Source organism: Bos indicus x Bos taurus, chromosome 1 (assembly GCF_003369695.1).
Source record: "Bos indicus x Bos taurus breed Angus x Brahman F1 hybrid chromosome 1, Bos_hybrid_MaternalHap_v2.0, whole genome shotgun sequence".
In the NCBI taxonomy this organism is placed as follows: Eukaryota; Metazoa; Chordata; class Mammalia; order Artiodactyla; family Bovidae; genus Bos; species Bos indicus x Bos taurus.
The window spans coordinates 125,969,268-125,987,031 of NC_040076.1; the positions used below are offsets into that span (position 1 = coordinate 125,969,268).

Here is a 17,764-nt window from a genome sequence, read left to right on the forward strand (position 1 = left end):
AACATTTCTCAGAATTTGAAATGAATTACACATTTTGATGGAAGTAAGAAACTTATTTTAAATATAATTTCATTTAAATTTACTATCTTGATTATGAAATTTGTTTCCTGTTTTCTACATGCTATAATGAGTCATTATTAAAAGCTATAGCTTTTAAATAAGACTTCTTAAACTAGCTAGTCCAGAAGTTTCTCAATTAGGTCTTTTCTTAGATTCTTTTAAAAAAATTACCATTTTAAAGTATTTGTGATTTTACTTGAAAGGCACTTTTACTTTCTATTTCCACCTTAATAGTTAATGTAGATATAGCAACACAGTAAAGAAATAGATTGTTAATAAAGAAAGCTATTTCCATAATTCTGCTTTTTTCCAACTCATACTTTATCACTGTTTTTATAGTTATTAATAATAAATAACTCATCTTTGTATCTTTTGTGCTTGCGTGCTAAGTTACATCAGTCGTATATGGACTGCAGCCTGCCAGGCTCCTCTGTCCATGGGATTCTCCAGGCAAGAATGCTGTAGTGGGTTGCCTTGCCCTCTTCCAGGGGATCTTCCTGACACAGGGATCGAACCTGCATCTCTTACATCTAACCTGCATTGGCAGGAGGATTCTTTGCCACCACATCTTTTGTATCATCTTTATATATCCTCAACATTTAATGTGAATTTACATTTAATCCTTACAACATTTAAGGAAGGCAAAACAGATGCTAGTATTTATAGGAAAGTGTGTGTGTTAGTTGCTCAGTTGTGACTGATTCTTTGCGACATCATGGACTGTAGCTCCCCAGGCTCCTCTGTCCATAGAAACAGAAGTTCAAATAAGTTAAATGACTGTTTAAGGTAAGGTAAGTAATAATTGCTGTTGGAGCAAGAGTCTTCTGAGCAATCATCTTGCTGGTAGTTACATTCTAAATAAGATACACTGGTACATGTAGATTAATTTATTTCATGAAATAAAATTAAATGTATACTTTTAAAATTTCATCTTCTAAGTCTTTAATTACTCAATTATCTTTTTATGATCTAGTGTCTAGTGTGGATTATGAAGACTATCAGAGTGTAACTCGTTTTCTAGACCTCATACCTCAGGATACTCTGGCAGTAGCATCCTTTCGCTCCAAAGCATACACACGAGCTGTAATGCACTTTGAATCATTTATTACAGAAAAGAAGCAAAACATTCAAGAGCATCTTGGATTTTTACAGGTTTGAAATTAATATAGTGAACTTAATAATGATGTTTAATATTGCCAGTCTTTTATGTTTAGATTGTTCATTTTATTGGTTTAGATGATAATACTATGATTGTATATGGAAGAGAAAGTAAGGACCAGTGGGACTAATACAGTGAATTAAATAAGAGGTCAAGATTGGTGGGCTTCTTTTCAGGTCGAAAAGCAGAATGCTGTGAGAGAACTGGAAAATAGCTTGTAGTCTTTTGGTGACAGTCTCTCCTGTCTGTTTGCCTCCTTGTCTAGCATTAGTCTCTCTTAATTATTAAAGTCATTCTTTTATAAGGGTATTCAACTCCCATGTCTTTCTCCCTCTGTATTGTATTCACTTTGTAAGACTCCAATCCTGAATAAACTCACCCATGTGTTTTCCCAGTTTGCATGTAAGCAGCTGAATATCACTGGAGTAAAATCACACTGTGGATATTTAACTGGTTTTCCTTCACATTCATAATCTCAAACTTCAGCAGAACTCTTTAACACTGCCTTCAGTCTATGTTTCTCCAATTAAGACTACTTTCCCTCTCTTCATGATGACTATTTCTTACCTTCTCTTCATGTCTCTTCTCACCTCACTTATTCTCAGTTGATGACCTTGCTTTATTGTTCCTTAGGAAAATAGAAGCCAAATCTACCAAATGTGAAAATTCATTGGATTCTGCACCATATTCTTTTTCTTCTCTATTCTGTTCCTAAGGAAGAATCCCTTCCTGCCAAAATTCAGTTCTTCTACTTTTGTTGTTGATTTCAAGAATTTCACTCCTTCAGATATTCCTTCTTTCTCCAGTATGATTAACTTTTCTTTCTCAACCAGAGTAATAGAGTATATAGACATGTTCTGGTATAACAGAACATTTTAATTTTTTTCTAATTCCCTTGAAAAGATCTTACAGTATCTTTTTTCAGATACTTCCCAACTTTCTGTTTCCCTCCATAGCCAGTTTTTAAAAGAATTGCCTATCTTCTTTATAGACCTTTATTTCTTATTTACTCTTTGCCCATTCCAATAAGAGTTCTTTCTCCATTCAACTGACTCTATTCTTGCTAAGAAAATCACTGACATATATATATATATACTATTATGTATAAAATAGATAACTAATGAGAACCTTTTCATACTGTTCATGGGATGAAGCACAAGCTGGAATCAAGATTGCCTGGAGAAATATCAATAACCTCAGATACGCAGATGACACCATCCTTATGGCAGAAAGCGAAGATGGACTAAAGAGCCTCTTGATGAAAGTGAAAGAGGAGAGGGGAAAAAGTTGGCTTAAAACTCAGCATTCAGAAAACTAAGATCATGTCATCCGGCCCCATCACTTCATGGCAAATAGATGGGGAAACAATGGAAACAGTGAGAGGCTTTATTTTCTTGGGCTCCAAAATCACTGCAGATGGTGACTGCAGCCATGAAATTAAAAGACACTTGCTCCTTGGAAGAAAAGCTGTGACCAACCTAGACAGCATATTAGAAAGCAGAGACATTCCTTTGAGAATGTCTTGTTGTCCAGAGACGGCCAACAAAGGTCCATCTAATCAAAACTATGGTTTTTCCAATAGTCGTGTATGGATATGAGAGTTGGGCTATAAAGAAAGCTGAGTGCTGAAGAATTGATGCTTTTGAACTGTGGTGTTGGCCTTGGACTGCAAGGAGATCCAACCAATCAATCTGAAAGAAATCAGTCCTGAATATTCATCGGAAGGACTGATGCTGAAGCTGAAACTCCAATACTTTGGCCACCTGATGCAAAGAACTGACTCATTTGAAAAGACCATGATGCTGGGAAAGATTGAAGGCGGGAGGAGAAGGGGACGACAGAGGGCAAGATGGTTGGATGGCATCACCGACACGATGGACATGAGTTTGAGTAGGCTCTGGGAGTTGGCGACGGACAGGGAAGCCTGGCGTGCTGCAGTCATGGGGTCGCAAAGAGTTGGACACAACTGAGTGATTCAGTTGAACTGAATGAGAGCCTACTGTATAGCACAGGAAACTCTACTCAATACTCTGCTCTGTGGTGACCTAAATGGGAGAGAATTCTTAAAAAGAGGGGATATGTGTATATGGTTAGCTGATTCATTACTCTGCCGACAAAGGTCTGTATAGTCACGGTTATGGTCTTCCCCATGGTCACATACTGTTGTGAGAGCTGGACCATAAAAATCCAGAGAACCAAAGAATTGATGCCTTCAAACTGTGGTGCTGGAGAAGATTCCTATGGGTCCCTTGGACAGCAAGGAGATCAAACCAGTCAATATTAAAGGAAATCAACCCTAAATACTCATTGAAAGGACTGATGCTAAAGCTGAAACTCCAATACTTTGGCCACCTGATGTGAAGAAATGACTCAATGGAAAAGACTGTGATGCTGGGAAAGATTGAGGGCAGAAAAGAGAAGAGGGCTTCAGAGGGTGAGATGGCTGGATGGCATCACCAATGCACTAGACATGAATTTAGGCAAACCCCAGGAGATGGTGAGGGACAGGGAGGCCTGGCATGCTGCAGTCCCTGGGTTTGCAGAGTTGTACATGGCCAGGTGACTGAACAACAGTGACATTGCTGATTCACTTTGTTGCACAACAAAAACTAACACAACATTGTAAAGCAACTATTCACCAATAAAAGTTTAAAAAGAAAGAAAATTGGTGGCCTCCATGTTGCCAAATCCAATAAATACCTCCCAGTCCTCATTTTCTTAACCTCATGGCATCATTTGACCACTCCTTTATTAAGACATTTTCTTTTCTCTCACAACTTCTGGGATACCACATATTCTAGGTTTCTTCAAGCTAGTCTCTGCTCTCAGTTTCATTTGCTAGTTCTTCCTCATCTATAAATATAGAAGTACTCTAGTGTCCTCTTTTCTTCTCTGCCTCTGTTCATTTCATAAATCACTTCATCCTTTCCCCTGCCATCTTTGTGCTAATTGGTCCCAAATTTTTATCTTCAGCCTGAATATCTCCTTTGAACCCAGATTTAGTGTCTTGTGTTTCTTGTTGTTCAGTCTCTAAGTTGTGTCCAGCTCTTTGTGACCCCTTGGACTCAAATTCATGTCCATTGAGTCAGTGATGCTGTCTAAGCATCTCATCTACATTGCCCCCTTCTCCTTTTGCCTTCAGTCTTTCTAAGCATCAGTGTGTTTCTTAAAAGTATGTTAATACCAATATATTAAATGCTTATTTAAAATATTTTAAAATTTTAGAATGTAACTTATAGACTGTACTCAACAGAATTTATTATATATCGGATTTTTACAAGAGTTCAAGACCTTGAGAGTCTTTACAGTTCTCATTGTCACTGGCAGTTACTAGTGGAGATTTGTATTTAAGTGGAATATGGGTATATTTAAGTGGAACAGAATGCCTGGAAATAAATTTGCAGGTTTACTGTGAATCTACCCTGAAACAAATACTTATTGTTGCTTTGAGGAAAAAAAATACTTATATGCTTTTTTACATGAACGGGTGGCTTTATTTCTAGTTGTGTCTTTTTTTCTTATTTTACTGTTTCTTTAATGATTGAACAAAGAAATTATATGCTGCTATGCATGAACCAGATGGAGTGGCTGGAGTAAGTGCAATTCGAAAGGCAGAGCCATCTCTGAAAGAACAAATCCTTGAACATGAAAGCATCGGCTTACTGAGGGATGCCACTGCTTGTTATGACAGGGCTATTCAGTTAGAACCAGACCAGGTAAGAAAAGAAATGAAAGGCAACATAATAAAAAGAACTATGAACTAGAATCTCTGGAAACCTTAATTTCAATACTGTCTCTACCAGTGTCACTCTGTGTCTGGAAAATATTTAACCGTCTATGAACTTGAGTTTCCTGATTGATAAAATTAGAGATATGCTAGATGATCTCAAAGATCCTTTCCAGTACCAAACTTCTATGACCTTACAAATCCCCCAAATGAATGAGATTTATTGTGGAATATACTTAGTTTTAAGCTGTATATTCAATTACTCTGAAATTAAGGTAATTTTGCTTTACTATTAAAAGTGTAAGACTTGCATCAATTTTTAACAATAATAGTGATTCTATAGCCTAAGAAAGTTTTTCAGATTACACATGCCCCATCACCATCTGGGAATCTCCGAAATGGTCCCTTAGTATCACTGAGCTACAGTTACTAATGAAGGCACGTCATGTATCTCATGTATATTAGAACAGGAAGGAGGTTTAGAATCATTGGTTTACAATCTTGGCTTAGAATCTCTCTAATCTTAGGTATCCCTTTTTTGTCATAATTGGCCTGTTCATTTTCTCAGAAGTTCAGTGTATAGGGCCTTTATTTTTCACAATCTTGTTCTCAATTTTAAAGAATACTTCATAATCCTATTTAACTTTTCAGTTTCTATAGCCTAAAATCTATACTAATAATATTGTGACCTTTGAGTTTAATTTTTATATGAGAAATAATGACAGTCTTTAAATGAAGTATTAAGAAATCCTGTTAGTTTTATATTTGATCTGAACAAAAAATTAGACCTTATCTGGGAAAAAATAATAAATTCAATCTGAGATGCTTTTTAGAAGTTGTCTGAATTAAAAAAAAAAAAAAACAATTCAGATGTGTATAGAATATTGGCAGAGGACTTTGCCATATAGCCAAGCAAATCACTTGTTAAACTAAGAAAGGTAGGCTCAGTGAAGAAGATAGCATTTTTTAAGGACAAGTAGTTAAACACTTTTTGGTTCCTAAGATGTATTTGAAGTAACAGTTGCTATTTTAAATACTTTAAAATTTCCAGATCATTCACTATCATGGTGTTGTGAAGTCCATGTTAGGTCTTGGTCAACTGTCTACTGTAATCACTCAGGTGAATGGAGTGCATGCTAACAGGTAATGCTTTTGAAAAGAATTTTTTTTTATCATTGTTTTGAAATGGGAAAGTTTAAATTGACTGATTGGGTTGAAGTAATGTTTACTACAGTAATGAAATCTTTTTTGTTTTCATGGTGTTAGAGATAAGCACCAAAAAATATTTTGTCCTACTCTCTCTCTCATAAGTCAGTCTAGCACTTAACAGCTTATCTTTTGTGCAAAGAATCATCTTTGAAGTAAATTTGCTTTATGACAGGAACCCGCCAGACTTTACCTACTATGGGTGAAGTTCATATTCATGCTTCTAAAGGGTATCTAAGCTGTGCCTACATAATCAGCACCAGTTATTTTATGTGTTGGAAAGAGGGAAATTTTGTGACTGAATTAAAGAATACCACTCTAAAATCTAGGGATTGTTTTCCCCTAAAAGACTAATAAAAATGAAAACAATCTTCTTTTCCTAAAGAAAATAGGTTTCTTAGAGCAAACCAAATGATACCCCCTAAAAACTGTTTATACGTGGCAAAGATTAAAGCATCCATGTTTCTTTTAATATAAAAAATAATTAGGAAGGTTGGTTTTGCTCTTGAAACTGCCTTGCTCTGCCAGCTGAAAGCCTTTTTCCTTAATATATTTGCCAGACCCCAGATAACTTTTCCGAACAGTGTTCAATTCAGTTCAGTCACTCAGTCGTGTCTGACTCTTTGCAACCCCATGAACCATAGCACGCCAGGCCTCCCTGTCCATCACCAACTCCCGGAGTTTACCCGAACTCATGTCCATTGAGTTGGTGATGCCATCCAACCATCTCATCCTCTGTTGTCCCCTTCTCCTCCTGCCCTCAATATTTCCTCGCATCAGGGTAACAGGTGACCAAAGTATTGGAGTTTCAGCTTTAGCATCAGTCCTTACAATGAACACCCAGGACTGATCTCCTTTAGGATTGACTGATTGGATCTCCTTGCAGTCCAAGGGACTCTCAAGAGTCTTCTCCAAAACCACAGTTCAAAAGCATCAGTTCTTTGGCACTCAGCTTTCTTTATAGTCCAACTCTCACATCCATACATGACTACTGGAAAAACCATAGCCTTGACTACACACGTTTCTTGACAAAGTAATGTCTTTGCTTTTTAATATGCTGTCTAGGTTGGACATAACTTTCTTTCCAAGGAGTAAGCGTCTTTTAATTTCATGGCTGCAATCACCAACTGCAGTGATTTTGGAGCCCCAAAAAATAAAGTCAGCCACTGTTTCCATTGTTTCCCCATCTATTTGCCATGAAGTGACAGGACTGGATGCCACGATCTTAGTTTTCTGAATGTTGAGCTTTAAGCCAACTTTTTCACTTTCCTCCTTCACCTTCACAAGAGGCTCTTTAGTTCTTCACTTTCTGCCATAAGGGTGGTGTCATCTGCATATCTAAGGTTATTGATATTTCTCCCGGCAATCTTGATTCCAGCTTGTGCTTCATCCAGCCCAGGATTCTCATGATGTACTCTGCATATAAGTTAAATAAGCATGGTGACAATATACAGCCTTGATGTACTCCTTTTCCTATTTGGAACCAGTCTGTTTTTCCATGTCCAGTTCTAACTGTTGCTTCCTGACCTACATACAGGTTTCTCAAGAGGCAGGTCAGGTGGTCTGGTATTCCCATCTCTTTCAGAATTTTCCACAGTTTATTGTGATCCACACAGTCAAAGGCTTTGGCATAGTCAATAAAGCAGAAATAGATGTTTTTCTGGAACTTTCTGGCTTTTTCCATTATCCAGCGGATGTTGGCAATTTGATCCCTGGTTCCTCTGCCTTTTCTAAAACCAGCTCGAACATCTGGAAGTTCATGGTTCACGTATTGCTGAAGTCTGGCTTGGAGAATTTTGAGCATTAATTTACTAGCGTATGAGATGAGTGCAACTGTGCGGTAGTTTGAGCATTCTTTGGCATTTCCTTTCTTTGGGATTGGAATGAAAACTGACCTTTTCCAGTCCTGTGGCCACTGCTGAGTTTTCCAACTTTGCTGACATACTGAGTGCAGCACTTTCACAGCATCATCTTTTACGATTTGAAATAGCTCGACTGGAATTCCATCACCTCCACTAGCTTTGTTCATAATGATGCTTCCTAAGGCCCACTTGACTTCACATTCCAGGATGTCTAGCTCTAGTTGAGTGTCCAGACAGTGAGATCTGGTCAAAAGGGATAGGATCATCTTACTTTACCAAAGAGCACAGGGCACTGTCTTTAGTTAGTTCATGCAGTACTTCTAAATAACAGATTCTATAAATTCAAAACTATGATTTTAAAGACCACTGTTCTACGGTGTCTGAGAGCAGAGAAACTCAGTCTTAGTTGTATGGTTTCAAAGTAGTGGAATTTATAAAATGATGGGAAAAAAAAGCTTTACAGAAACAGGGAAAGATTGGATACATGTTTTAGACTTGTCTCTCCAGATTATTTGAGAGACCTGATGAATAAAAGGGTTGCAGGAATTTGGGAAAGTTTGTCATGGCTCAAGCCAGTGTGTCTTATTTCCTTATGATGCATACTGCACGCTCTTCTTTTTGGGTCTGGGATATATAGAGCCTCTTGATCATTGGACTGTGAAAAGGCAAGCTTCAGTATTCAAAAAAGGATACTATATCACTGGTGCAAGTGGTCATTGAGGGGATGTGTTTTTCTTGGGGTGAATACTTGTGTTTAAACAAATATTTCTCCAAAATTATTGTCTGTGCTTAAACTACACATTGTTTTATTTTTTAAAATTTTGTATTGGAGTATAGCAGATTAACAATGTTATAGCAGATTAACAATTAACAATGAAACAGTAGTTTCAGGTAGACAGCACAGCCATCCTTATTATACCCGTATCCATTCTCCCCCAAACTCCCTTCCCATCCAGTCTTCCATGTAACATTGAGCTGTGTTCCCTGTGTTGTACAGTAAGTCCTTGGTTGGTTATCTATTTTAAATACAGCAGTACAGAGTCATCTTTTTAATGCATTTATGGAAGTATTATCACAGCCTGATCCTCATGGCCATTTGGTACAATACTTCTTGGTACAGTGCTTGGTGTGACCCTCTGCTTTAAGGTCATGGCATCTAGTTCCATCACTTCATGGCAGATAAAAGGGGAAAAAGTAGAAGCATTGACAGTTTTATTTTCTTGGGCTCCAGAATCACACAGATGATGACTGCAGCCATGGAAATAAAAGACACTTCCTTCTTGGAATTAAAGCTATGACAAACCTAGACAGCATATTGAAAAGCAGAGACATCACTTTGCTGACAAAGGTCCATATAGTCAAAGCTATTCCAGTAGTCAGGTACAAATGTGAGAGTTGAACCATAAAGAAGACTGAGTGCTGAAGAATTGATGCTTTCAGATTGTGGTATTGGAGAAGACACTTGAAAGTCCCTTGCACTGCAAGGAGATCAAACCTGTCAATCCTAAAGGAAATCAGTCCTGAATATTCACTGGAAGGACTGATGCTGAAGCTGAAGCTCCAGTGCTTTGGCCACCCAATGCAAAGAGCTGACTTACTGGAAAAGACCCCGATTCTGAGAAGGATTGAAGGCAGGAGGAGAAGGGGATGACAGAGGACGAGATGGTTGGATGGCATCACCAACTCAATGTACTTGAGTTTGAGCAAACTCTGGGATATGATGACGGACAGAGGAGCCTAGTGTGCTACAGTCCATGGGGTTGCAAAGAGTTGGACGTGGCTTAGTGACTGAACAAGAACAACAGTCCCCTCTGGAGAGCAACTCTTGCTAATTCTACTCAGATTTGGATCCTAAAATTTTTGATACTTCAGCATGTTGTAATAAACTTGTGAAGTTATTCAAATTTGGATTTTTAAAGTTATGTTTCTGCTGTATTTCTTTTAGTTTGTTCTAAATCATTTTTGGTGGTATTCAGAAATTAGAAAATATTCAGTATTTGTGTTGCTACTTTATTTTTTTAATAATTGATTCATTTGTTACATTTTCTTTATGTATTTTTACTACAGAAAGAACAAAGAGGGCTTTTAAGGGCGTTGATCCCAGCCTGTCTGAATCTGTTACCTTATTTATAATATGGGGATATGTGTACATTTTGGTATTATTAACTAATTAAATGGAAAAATGTGCCTGGCCTAAGGTCTAACATATAGCAGGTATTCACATAATATGATTTAATAAAGAAGAAACATGGGGAAAGTGTAGCTTCTTCTATACAGTCATGATCTAAATATCACTAGCCATCTTAGTCTCACATAAGTAGGATGCTTAAAAAAAATAGTAACCTATATCATACTGCTTTTACAAACCCCAATTTTAAAGTAACTGAAAATAATAAGAATAGATAAGTATTTTAGGTAGCTAATTTTGTATCTTTTTTTACACTATTGACACATAATTAGTAACTTGGTTATGCTCTTCTTATTGAGTATCCTTTGTTCCCTAATGCTCAATGCACACCACCAGTTTCTATGTTTTTGTCTTTGCTGCTGTTGCTAAGTCGCTTCAGTCATGTCCGACTCTGTGCGACCCCACAGACGGCAGCCCACCAGGCTCCCCCGTCCCTGGGATTCTCTAGGCAAAAACACTGGAGTGGGTTGCCATTTCCTTCTCCAATGCATGAAAGTGAAAAGTGAAAGTGAAGTTGCTCAGTTGTGTCCAACTCCTTGCGACACCATGGACTGCAGTCTTTAATTTTGTTCAAAATCCCATGTTATTAGAATTACTTACCTGTGATACATATATGTTCAGTTGGCTCTTTTTCCTCACTGCTCTTTGTTAAAGTTAAATCTGCAGCTAATCTTACAACTGTTCTTTGTAATTATCCAAGCATTAATTCTGATTTAATATATGGCAAATTTGTCAAAAATGATATTTTTAAATGGCTCTATCAGAAGTAATTATTGAAAATAATTGAATTATTGAAATTGTAATTCAATTTCAATTGTAATTCAATTTCAATTGTAATTATTGAAAAAAATATTTGGGGGGACTGGAAAGATTAAAATTGGGATTGTTGCAGATAGAAATTAATTATTTTGTACTTAAGTACAAAATACAATAAATAGAGTATCTAAACCAATGAAAAGTCTGTAAATGCCACCTTAAATTTAAATACATGTTTAATTGATATGGATTTCTTTTAATAGGTCTGAATGGACAGATGAATTAAACACATACAGGGTGGAAGCAGCTTGGAAATTGTCACAGTGGGATTTAGTAGAAAACTATTTGGCAGCAGGTACAATTACTTTTTAAAAAATAACCAGTTTTAATATGAATAAATATTCAGACCTAAGTAGCTAAACAACATTCATAATTAACCTGTCAGCTTTTCTTATGATTGCCTTGTTTAGTTCAAAGTGGAATGAAAGCATCTGTTCCAAATTTCTGTTGACTATTTTACCAAATGAAATAAAGCTTGTTCTGGGACCAGCTATTATGGCATTTCTTGACTCTGTCAGTTGTTTTTCAGATGGGAAATCTACAACGTGGAGTGTCAGACTGGGACAGCTATTATTATCAGCTAAGAAAAGAGATACCACAGCTTTTTATGACACATTGAAACTAGTGAGAGCAGAGCAAATTGTGCCGCTTTCAGCTGCAAGCTTTGAAAGGGGCTCTTATCAACGTGGATATGAATATATTGTGAGGTATTTTGAGGTTTCCATATTTATATTCCTGGTTTGTAGGTGTCATATGACTAGCTTGGAATTTTGTGCTTACTAAATAAGCGATAGTATGTTTGGTGTCATGCATAGCTACACAAATGGCTCTTGCATTTTTTTAACTTCACAGTCACCCCATCTATAGTTTTTTTTTTTAATGTATATCCTTTTAATTAGAAAGGCAATTATGAGACTGCTAAAAAATTGTAAAAATATCTTACATTCATCCTGATATAGTGTCATAGTTTCTTTTCTTTATAGCCTAAATAATTAGACACCTACTCTGCCTGGCACATTGGTGTCAGTACTTTTGGTTCCTTTTCCTTTTTCTCATTTAGAAATGCATTTGACATTTCCCACCTCAAATTTTCCCCCTCAGATGTAGGCATTACATTACTCACAAGGAATATTAACTTTTAGAGGTAAAGAAGGCAATGATGGAAAACATTTTAGATCTGTTAATTTACCTGAAGAAAATGATAAAACATGTTATAACTGAACTGTAGGAAATTGAAAAATAAGCAGGTTTTTTTTTTTTTAGTTCATAAAAATGTATTAAATTTTGTATCAGCCCCTTTGATAACAGCTTAATGAAACCAGAGATTGGATCACTGAGATTAATAATTTGGTTCTGTAGCTACTCAACTGCATGCTTGAATGCTGTCATAGAAATGGGAGGAAGCTGGTATGAATGTATCACAGATGTTTCCATCAGCCTTAGCAAAAGAACAATTAAAATTGTGTTCATTTCACAATTTTTTACTGGCATCTACCATACCAGGTCCTCTTACAATAGCACCAGCGATATATACAAATATTTATGTTGAGTTTTCCCAGGGGACTCAGTGGTAAAGAATCCTCCTGCCAAGCAGGAGATGGGTCAGGAAGATTCCCTGGGTCAGGAAGATTCCCTGGAGAAGAAAATGGCAACCCACTCCAGTATTCTTACCTGGGAAATCCCATGGACAGAGGAGCCCAGCAGGCTACAGTCCATGGGGTCTCAAAGAGTCGAATACAACTTAGCAATTAAACAACACTATCTTCTTTTTTTTTTTTTTTTTGAATTTTATATATTCAAATGGCTTTCATACATTTGAATTTAGTTATATATACCCTTCTCCAGTTTAATTAGGGTAATCTGGGAATCATAGCATAGCACTAAATATTCAAATCAACATGAATTGGTGTTTATACTCAATTTGAAACATTATAAATGTTAGTGTTTATATATCAAGAATATATATCAGTTAAAGTTCTTCAAAAGAAAACTGCACATTCCATATTCTTCATGGTTAAAGTACATGCTTTATGTGTCAGATTAATGTAACTAAATATATGACAACATATTAATATAGGCTCTGTCTGTCTTCAGATTGCACATGTTGTGTGAGTTGGAGCATAGCATCAAACCACTCTTTCACCAGTCTCCAGCTGACAGTATTCAAGAAGATTCACTAAATTGGGTAGCGCGACTGGAAATGACCCAGAATTCCTACAGAGCGAAAGAGCCCATTCTGGCTCTCCGGAGAGCTTTATTAAGCCTCAACAAAAGGTTTTACACCCTTTTTTTTATGTCAGTTATTGTGTATTTAATATTATATTTTCATATTATTTGGAGTATTTGTCTTTCCAAATTTGTCTCTGAATCTGTTTTTTCTATTGTCAATTGCCAAGACTGCACTAGATAGTTGAAATGAACCTAGAACTTAAAAATTACTTTTATGTGCTATATATCATATTTTTTGAATATTCAAAACACTTGAGGGAGGTACAGGTATAAGTCAGTAGTAAAATCTTCATAGCCTTGTAATTGATAACAATGGAGAACTCTAAGAAAATTAAAATTAGTCTTTTAACAAATTAATCTTCTTGATTCCTTTGAAAAGATATACTGAGAGGGTTCCATATTGGGAAGAGATAGTACAATTAAATTATTGAATATACTTAAAAATGCTCTTTTCCCTGTTTTGTCATGTTTCTTTAGACCAGATTACAGTGAAATGGTTGGAGAATGCTGGCTACAGAGTGCCAGAGTAGCTCGAAAGGCTGGTCACCACCAGACAGCCTATAATGCTCTCCTTAATGCTGGAGATTCACGACTCGCTGAACTGTATGTGGAAAGAGCAAAGTGGCTCTGGTCCAAGGTAATGGCCAAGGATCATCATCATATATATCTTCTGTTGTAGACTGGGTACTTCTACAGAGTCCTGACAGAGATGATCCCTAATCTAAATTCAGAACCTTCCTTTTCTGTCACCTTTCTGCATCATTTATCTACCATCATTTGGAAGAAACTTCATTCTGTACTGAAGTCCCAAATATTTTCCCATTCCAAGACTGAAAATGCAGTTCTTTCAGTTTTCATCTTGTCTTTCATTTTTTTCTTGAAGGAAATGACCAATTTTTACTTTGATTTTACCTTCTATATGTTTACATGAATGCATGTCGTAGGTACTTTAAAAATATTTAAGTGAGCATAACCCTGTCCTTACTTACATTCTTGGCAGATAATTAGTTTTGTGTAGACTTGCCAATGTTGCTGTGCAAATTCACTTTTAATCTAGCCTGTTAGGAAGGGCTTAGCTTCAGAACAAAAGTTCTCAGCAATCCTCAGATTAAGGCTATGGTTATAGGAAGGGGACTTTTTAAATATCTAAACTCCTTGAAAAACTTGTGCCCCAGATTTAAATGGCTCTTCCTTACATCTCTTCATGCTTGCCACCAGTCTAGAATTAATAGAGGCATAGCTTGTTCTGAAATTGACAGTTAGTAACTATAGTTTGTGCCATCTGTAAATGCCCCAAGTGTTATGGTGACTAAGAAAGGACAGGGGAGGAAGCATTTCCTAGATGGGAAGTAAAAATAATAATTCAGCCTGCATCAGTCAGTATTTGGTCATTTTCAGAGCCAGTGATGGTCCATGTGTATATTGTAGTACCTTAAACTCAGTATGCTCAAAATAAAATTCATTATGTAAAATTCAGTGTCTCTTTCCCCTCCTGTATTCCCACTTCTTCTAAGTAGAGCTCTAAGCACATCCTGTTATCTATGACAGAAATCTGGCCCTTAATCTCCCTCACTTTCTACATCTAATTGAAGACTAAATGTATCTTAAAAATATCTTTTTAATCCTTTCTCTCTTACTTTATCTTTACTATTTTCCTTCGTGCCCTTAGCATTTACAGCCTCTGACAATATTAACAGATTTTTGTTTTTGTTTTTCTTGAGGTCTCACCACTTCTTGGTGTTCATTACTACAGTCTTTCCTCATTCTAAAGTGCACACTGAATCGTACTGCTCCCCCATTAAAATCCTTCAAAGTATTCTTTGCAGTTTTAGGGTTAAGTCAGTACACAAGGCTCTTTCTCACTGAGTCCAGACTTCCTCTTTGGCTTCATTTGTCACTATCTCACAAACCTTTTAGTCTTCAGCTAAAACCAGACTACTCGCCTTCTCCCAATTAAAATCATTATTCCTTCTACCAAGAAAGGCCTTCACTGAATTCTTTGCCAGGAAAATTACTGTTCATTAAGACCTAATTCAGGTTTTCCTCATTTGATTATCCTGCATGACCACAGCTCAACTCTATTTTCTTATATTTTTAGGTAGATTTAGCAGACCCTTCTCTTTCTTCCGTAATACCCATGTATATTCTTCTATTTATTGCACTTGGCACATTGTGTTGTTGTTTTATAGTTTATTTCCTCACTTGACAATGAACTTTTTTAAGCTGGAGATTTTGACATATTTATGGCTATCTCTAACCATCTACTTATATCTTTAGTGCCCTATTCTTTGATTGTTAAAAAAAAAAAAAACAATTGAATAAATGAATATAGGAGTTCTACATGAAATGAAGCAATAATTTCTTTTTAGGATTTTACTTTCATAGAAGGAAAATGCAAGATGAACATGAAATTACACAGATTTATACATACAATACCTAATGAACTATAAATTCTAACAATATTATTTACTTTTCAGAAAATGAAAATTGGTTCTTAAGTTAAAAATCTTTTGTTGCCTTTTTTCTTTCAGGGTGATGTTCACCAGGCACTAATTGTTCTTCAAAAGGGTGTTGAGTTATGTTTTCCTGAAAATAAAACCCCACCTGAGGGTAAGAACATGTTAATCCATGGTCGAGCTACGCTACTAGTGGGCCGTTTTATGGAAGAAACAGCTAATTTTGAAAGCAATGCAGTTATGAAAAAATATAAGGTAAGTGTATGTATAATGCAATTTCTCACTTTTTTGTTGTTTTTGAAAATAGAAAAGTTATTTTAAATTCCATATGGAAGAACATGTAGAAAAATAGCCTGGAAGCTTTTTTGACTTTTTAGAGTGTGTAATATAAGTATATAGTTTGAGGAATTATCACAAAATAAATATACTCATGAAACCACCACTCATATCAAGAAGTAGAGTATTAGCACTCCACAAATCACCCTTTCACCCTCCTCCCCAAAATATCCTAGCCTGAAAATTTTTGAACACAATGAATACCTTCCTTACCAGAAAGTAAGCCCTACATAGATAGTGTTACAAAAGGGATACTTCTCAGTAACCCATGGGTCAAAGAAAAAACTACAATAGAAATTTAAAAATACTTTGAAATGAATAAAAATAAGACATAGCAAAACTTGGATTCAGCTAAAGCCATTCTTAAAGAGAATTTGAAATTTAATTACATTGTTAGAAGAAAATAAAAGTTCAAAATTAATGAGCTAAGAATCAATTTCAAAGAGTTAGAAAAGGAACAGGAAAAAAAAAAAAACCCTAAACACTTAGAATATAGAAGATAAAGAATAATAAAATAAGACAGATGGCTAGAATTGTGAGCTAGACCACCTGAGAAAAAGGAGTTAGATGAAAAGTTCTAAATTTTTTGACCTATATATGTACATATAACTAAAACTCTATGTAAGGTCCAGATGGAAACAGCTGCTAAGGAAGGAACAATCATGAGGGAAGTATAAGAAAAACAATTTTCAGAAGGCAAGTAGGCCCATTGATATAAATCAACAGTGTCCATCTTTTGGGACACAGAGCAGGGTAGAAAATAATAGAGTGTGACAACTATAGTTTGGAAGGGCAAACAACTGAGAATAACTAGCGTGTGTTTTAAGACTTATTATAAAGGTATAGTATTTCAAGTGAATACTTATTCATGTAAGGTTAGACAACCAGTAGGACAGTAGAGAGAACTCAGAAATGTATTCTTGATGATATTAGAGAATTGTGAGAAATACTCTTTTCAATAAATGGTGTTGTGTCATTTGGATATCTTATGGGGGAGAAATCAAACTTTATGTCTTCTTTATAACATAAAAATAAACTTCAAGGAGATTGTAGATCTAAATGAAAGGCAAAATAATAAATTTCCCAAAATAGAATATAAGAGAGTATCTTCAAACTTAGATGTAGCCCAGGACATCTTAAACAGACCAAAAGCAACAACCATAAAAGGAAACAATGAATAAATTTGACTAATATAAAATTATTAATTTCTGTTCATGGAAAGGTACCATTAAAAAGATAAATGCAAGAGTGAGGGGAGGTGGGTGGAGGGGGAATAGATGAAGGGGATTAAGAGGTACAAACCTTCAGTTATAATAACTAAGTCATGGAGATAGATATACAGCATAAGGAATATGGTCAATAATATTGTAATAATTTTGTATGGGGATAGATGGTTACTAGACTTAGAGCGATCATTTCATTGTGTATGGAAATGTCAAATCACTGTGTAGTATACCTGAAACTAACATAATATTGTACATCAACTGTATTTCTATTTAAATATATATTTATTAATAATTATGAATATTTATTTTGGCCATGCTGGGTCTTCATTGCTGTGTGGGCTTTTCTCTAGGTAGAGCAAGCAGGGGCTACTCTAGTTGTGGTATGCAGGCTTCTCATTGCGGTGGCTTCTCTTGTTGCAGAGCACAGGCTCTAGGGCACGTGGGCTTCAGTAATTGTGACACGTGGGCTCAGTAGTTGCAGCTCTTGGGCTCTAGAGCA

General features: G+C 36.0%; 1 protein-coding gene across 2 annotated transcripts in view; it reads left to right on the forward strand.

The window, feature by feature from the left end:
- Positions 1-17,764, forward strand: part of ATR (ATR serine/threonine kinase) — a 120,570-nt gene that overhangs the window by 71,526 nt on the left and 31,280 nt on the right. For both annotated transcript variants that reach the window (XM_027544354.1, XM_027544362.1), the window contains exons 28-35: positions 1,034-1,212; positions 4,771-4,935; positions 5,998-6,089; positions 11,222-11,313; positions 11,548-11,725; positions 13,113-13,292; positions 13,725-13,884; positions 15,779-15,958. In XM_027544354.1, coding sequence (XP_027400155.1) covers positions 1,034-1,212; positions 4,771-4,935; positions 5,998-6,089; positions 11,222-11,313; positions 11,548-11,725; positions 13,113-13,292; positions 13,725-13,884; positions 15,779-15,958 — 1,226 coding nt within the window. The remainder of the gene's footprint in view (positions 1-1,033; positions 1,213-4,770; positions 4,936-5,997; positions 6,090-11,221; positions 11,314-11,547; positions 11,726-13,112; positions 13,293-13,724; positions 13,885-15,778; positions 15,959-17,764) is intronic.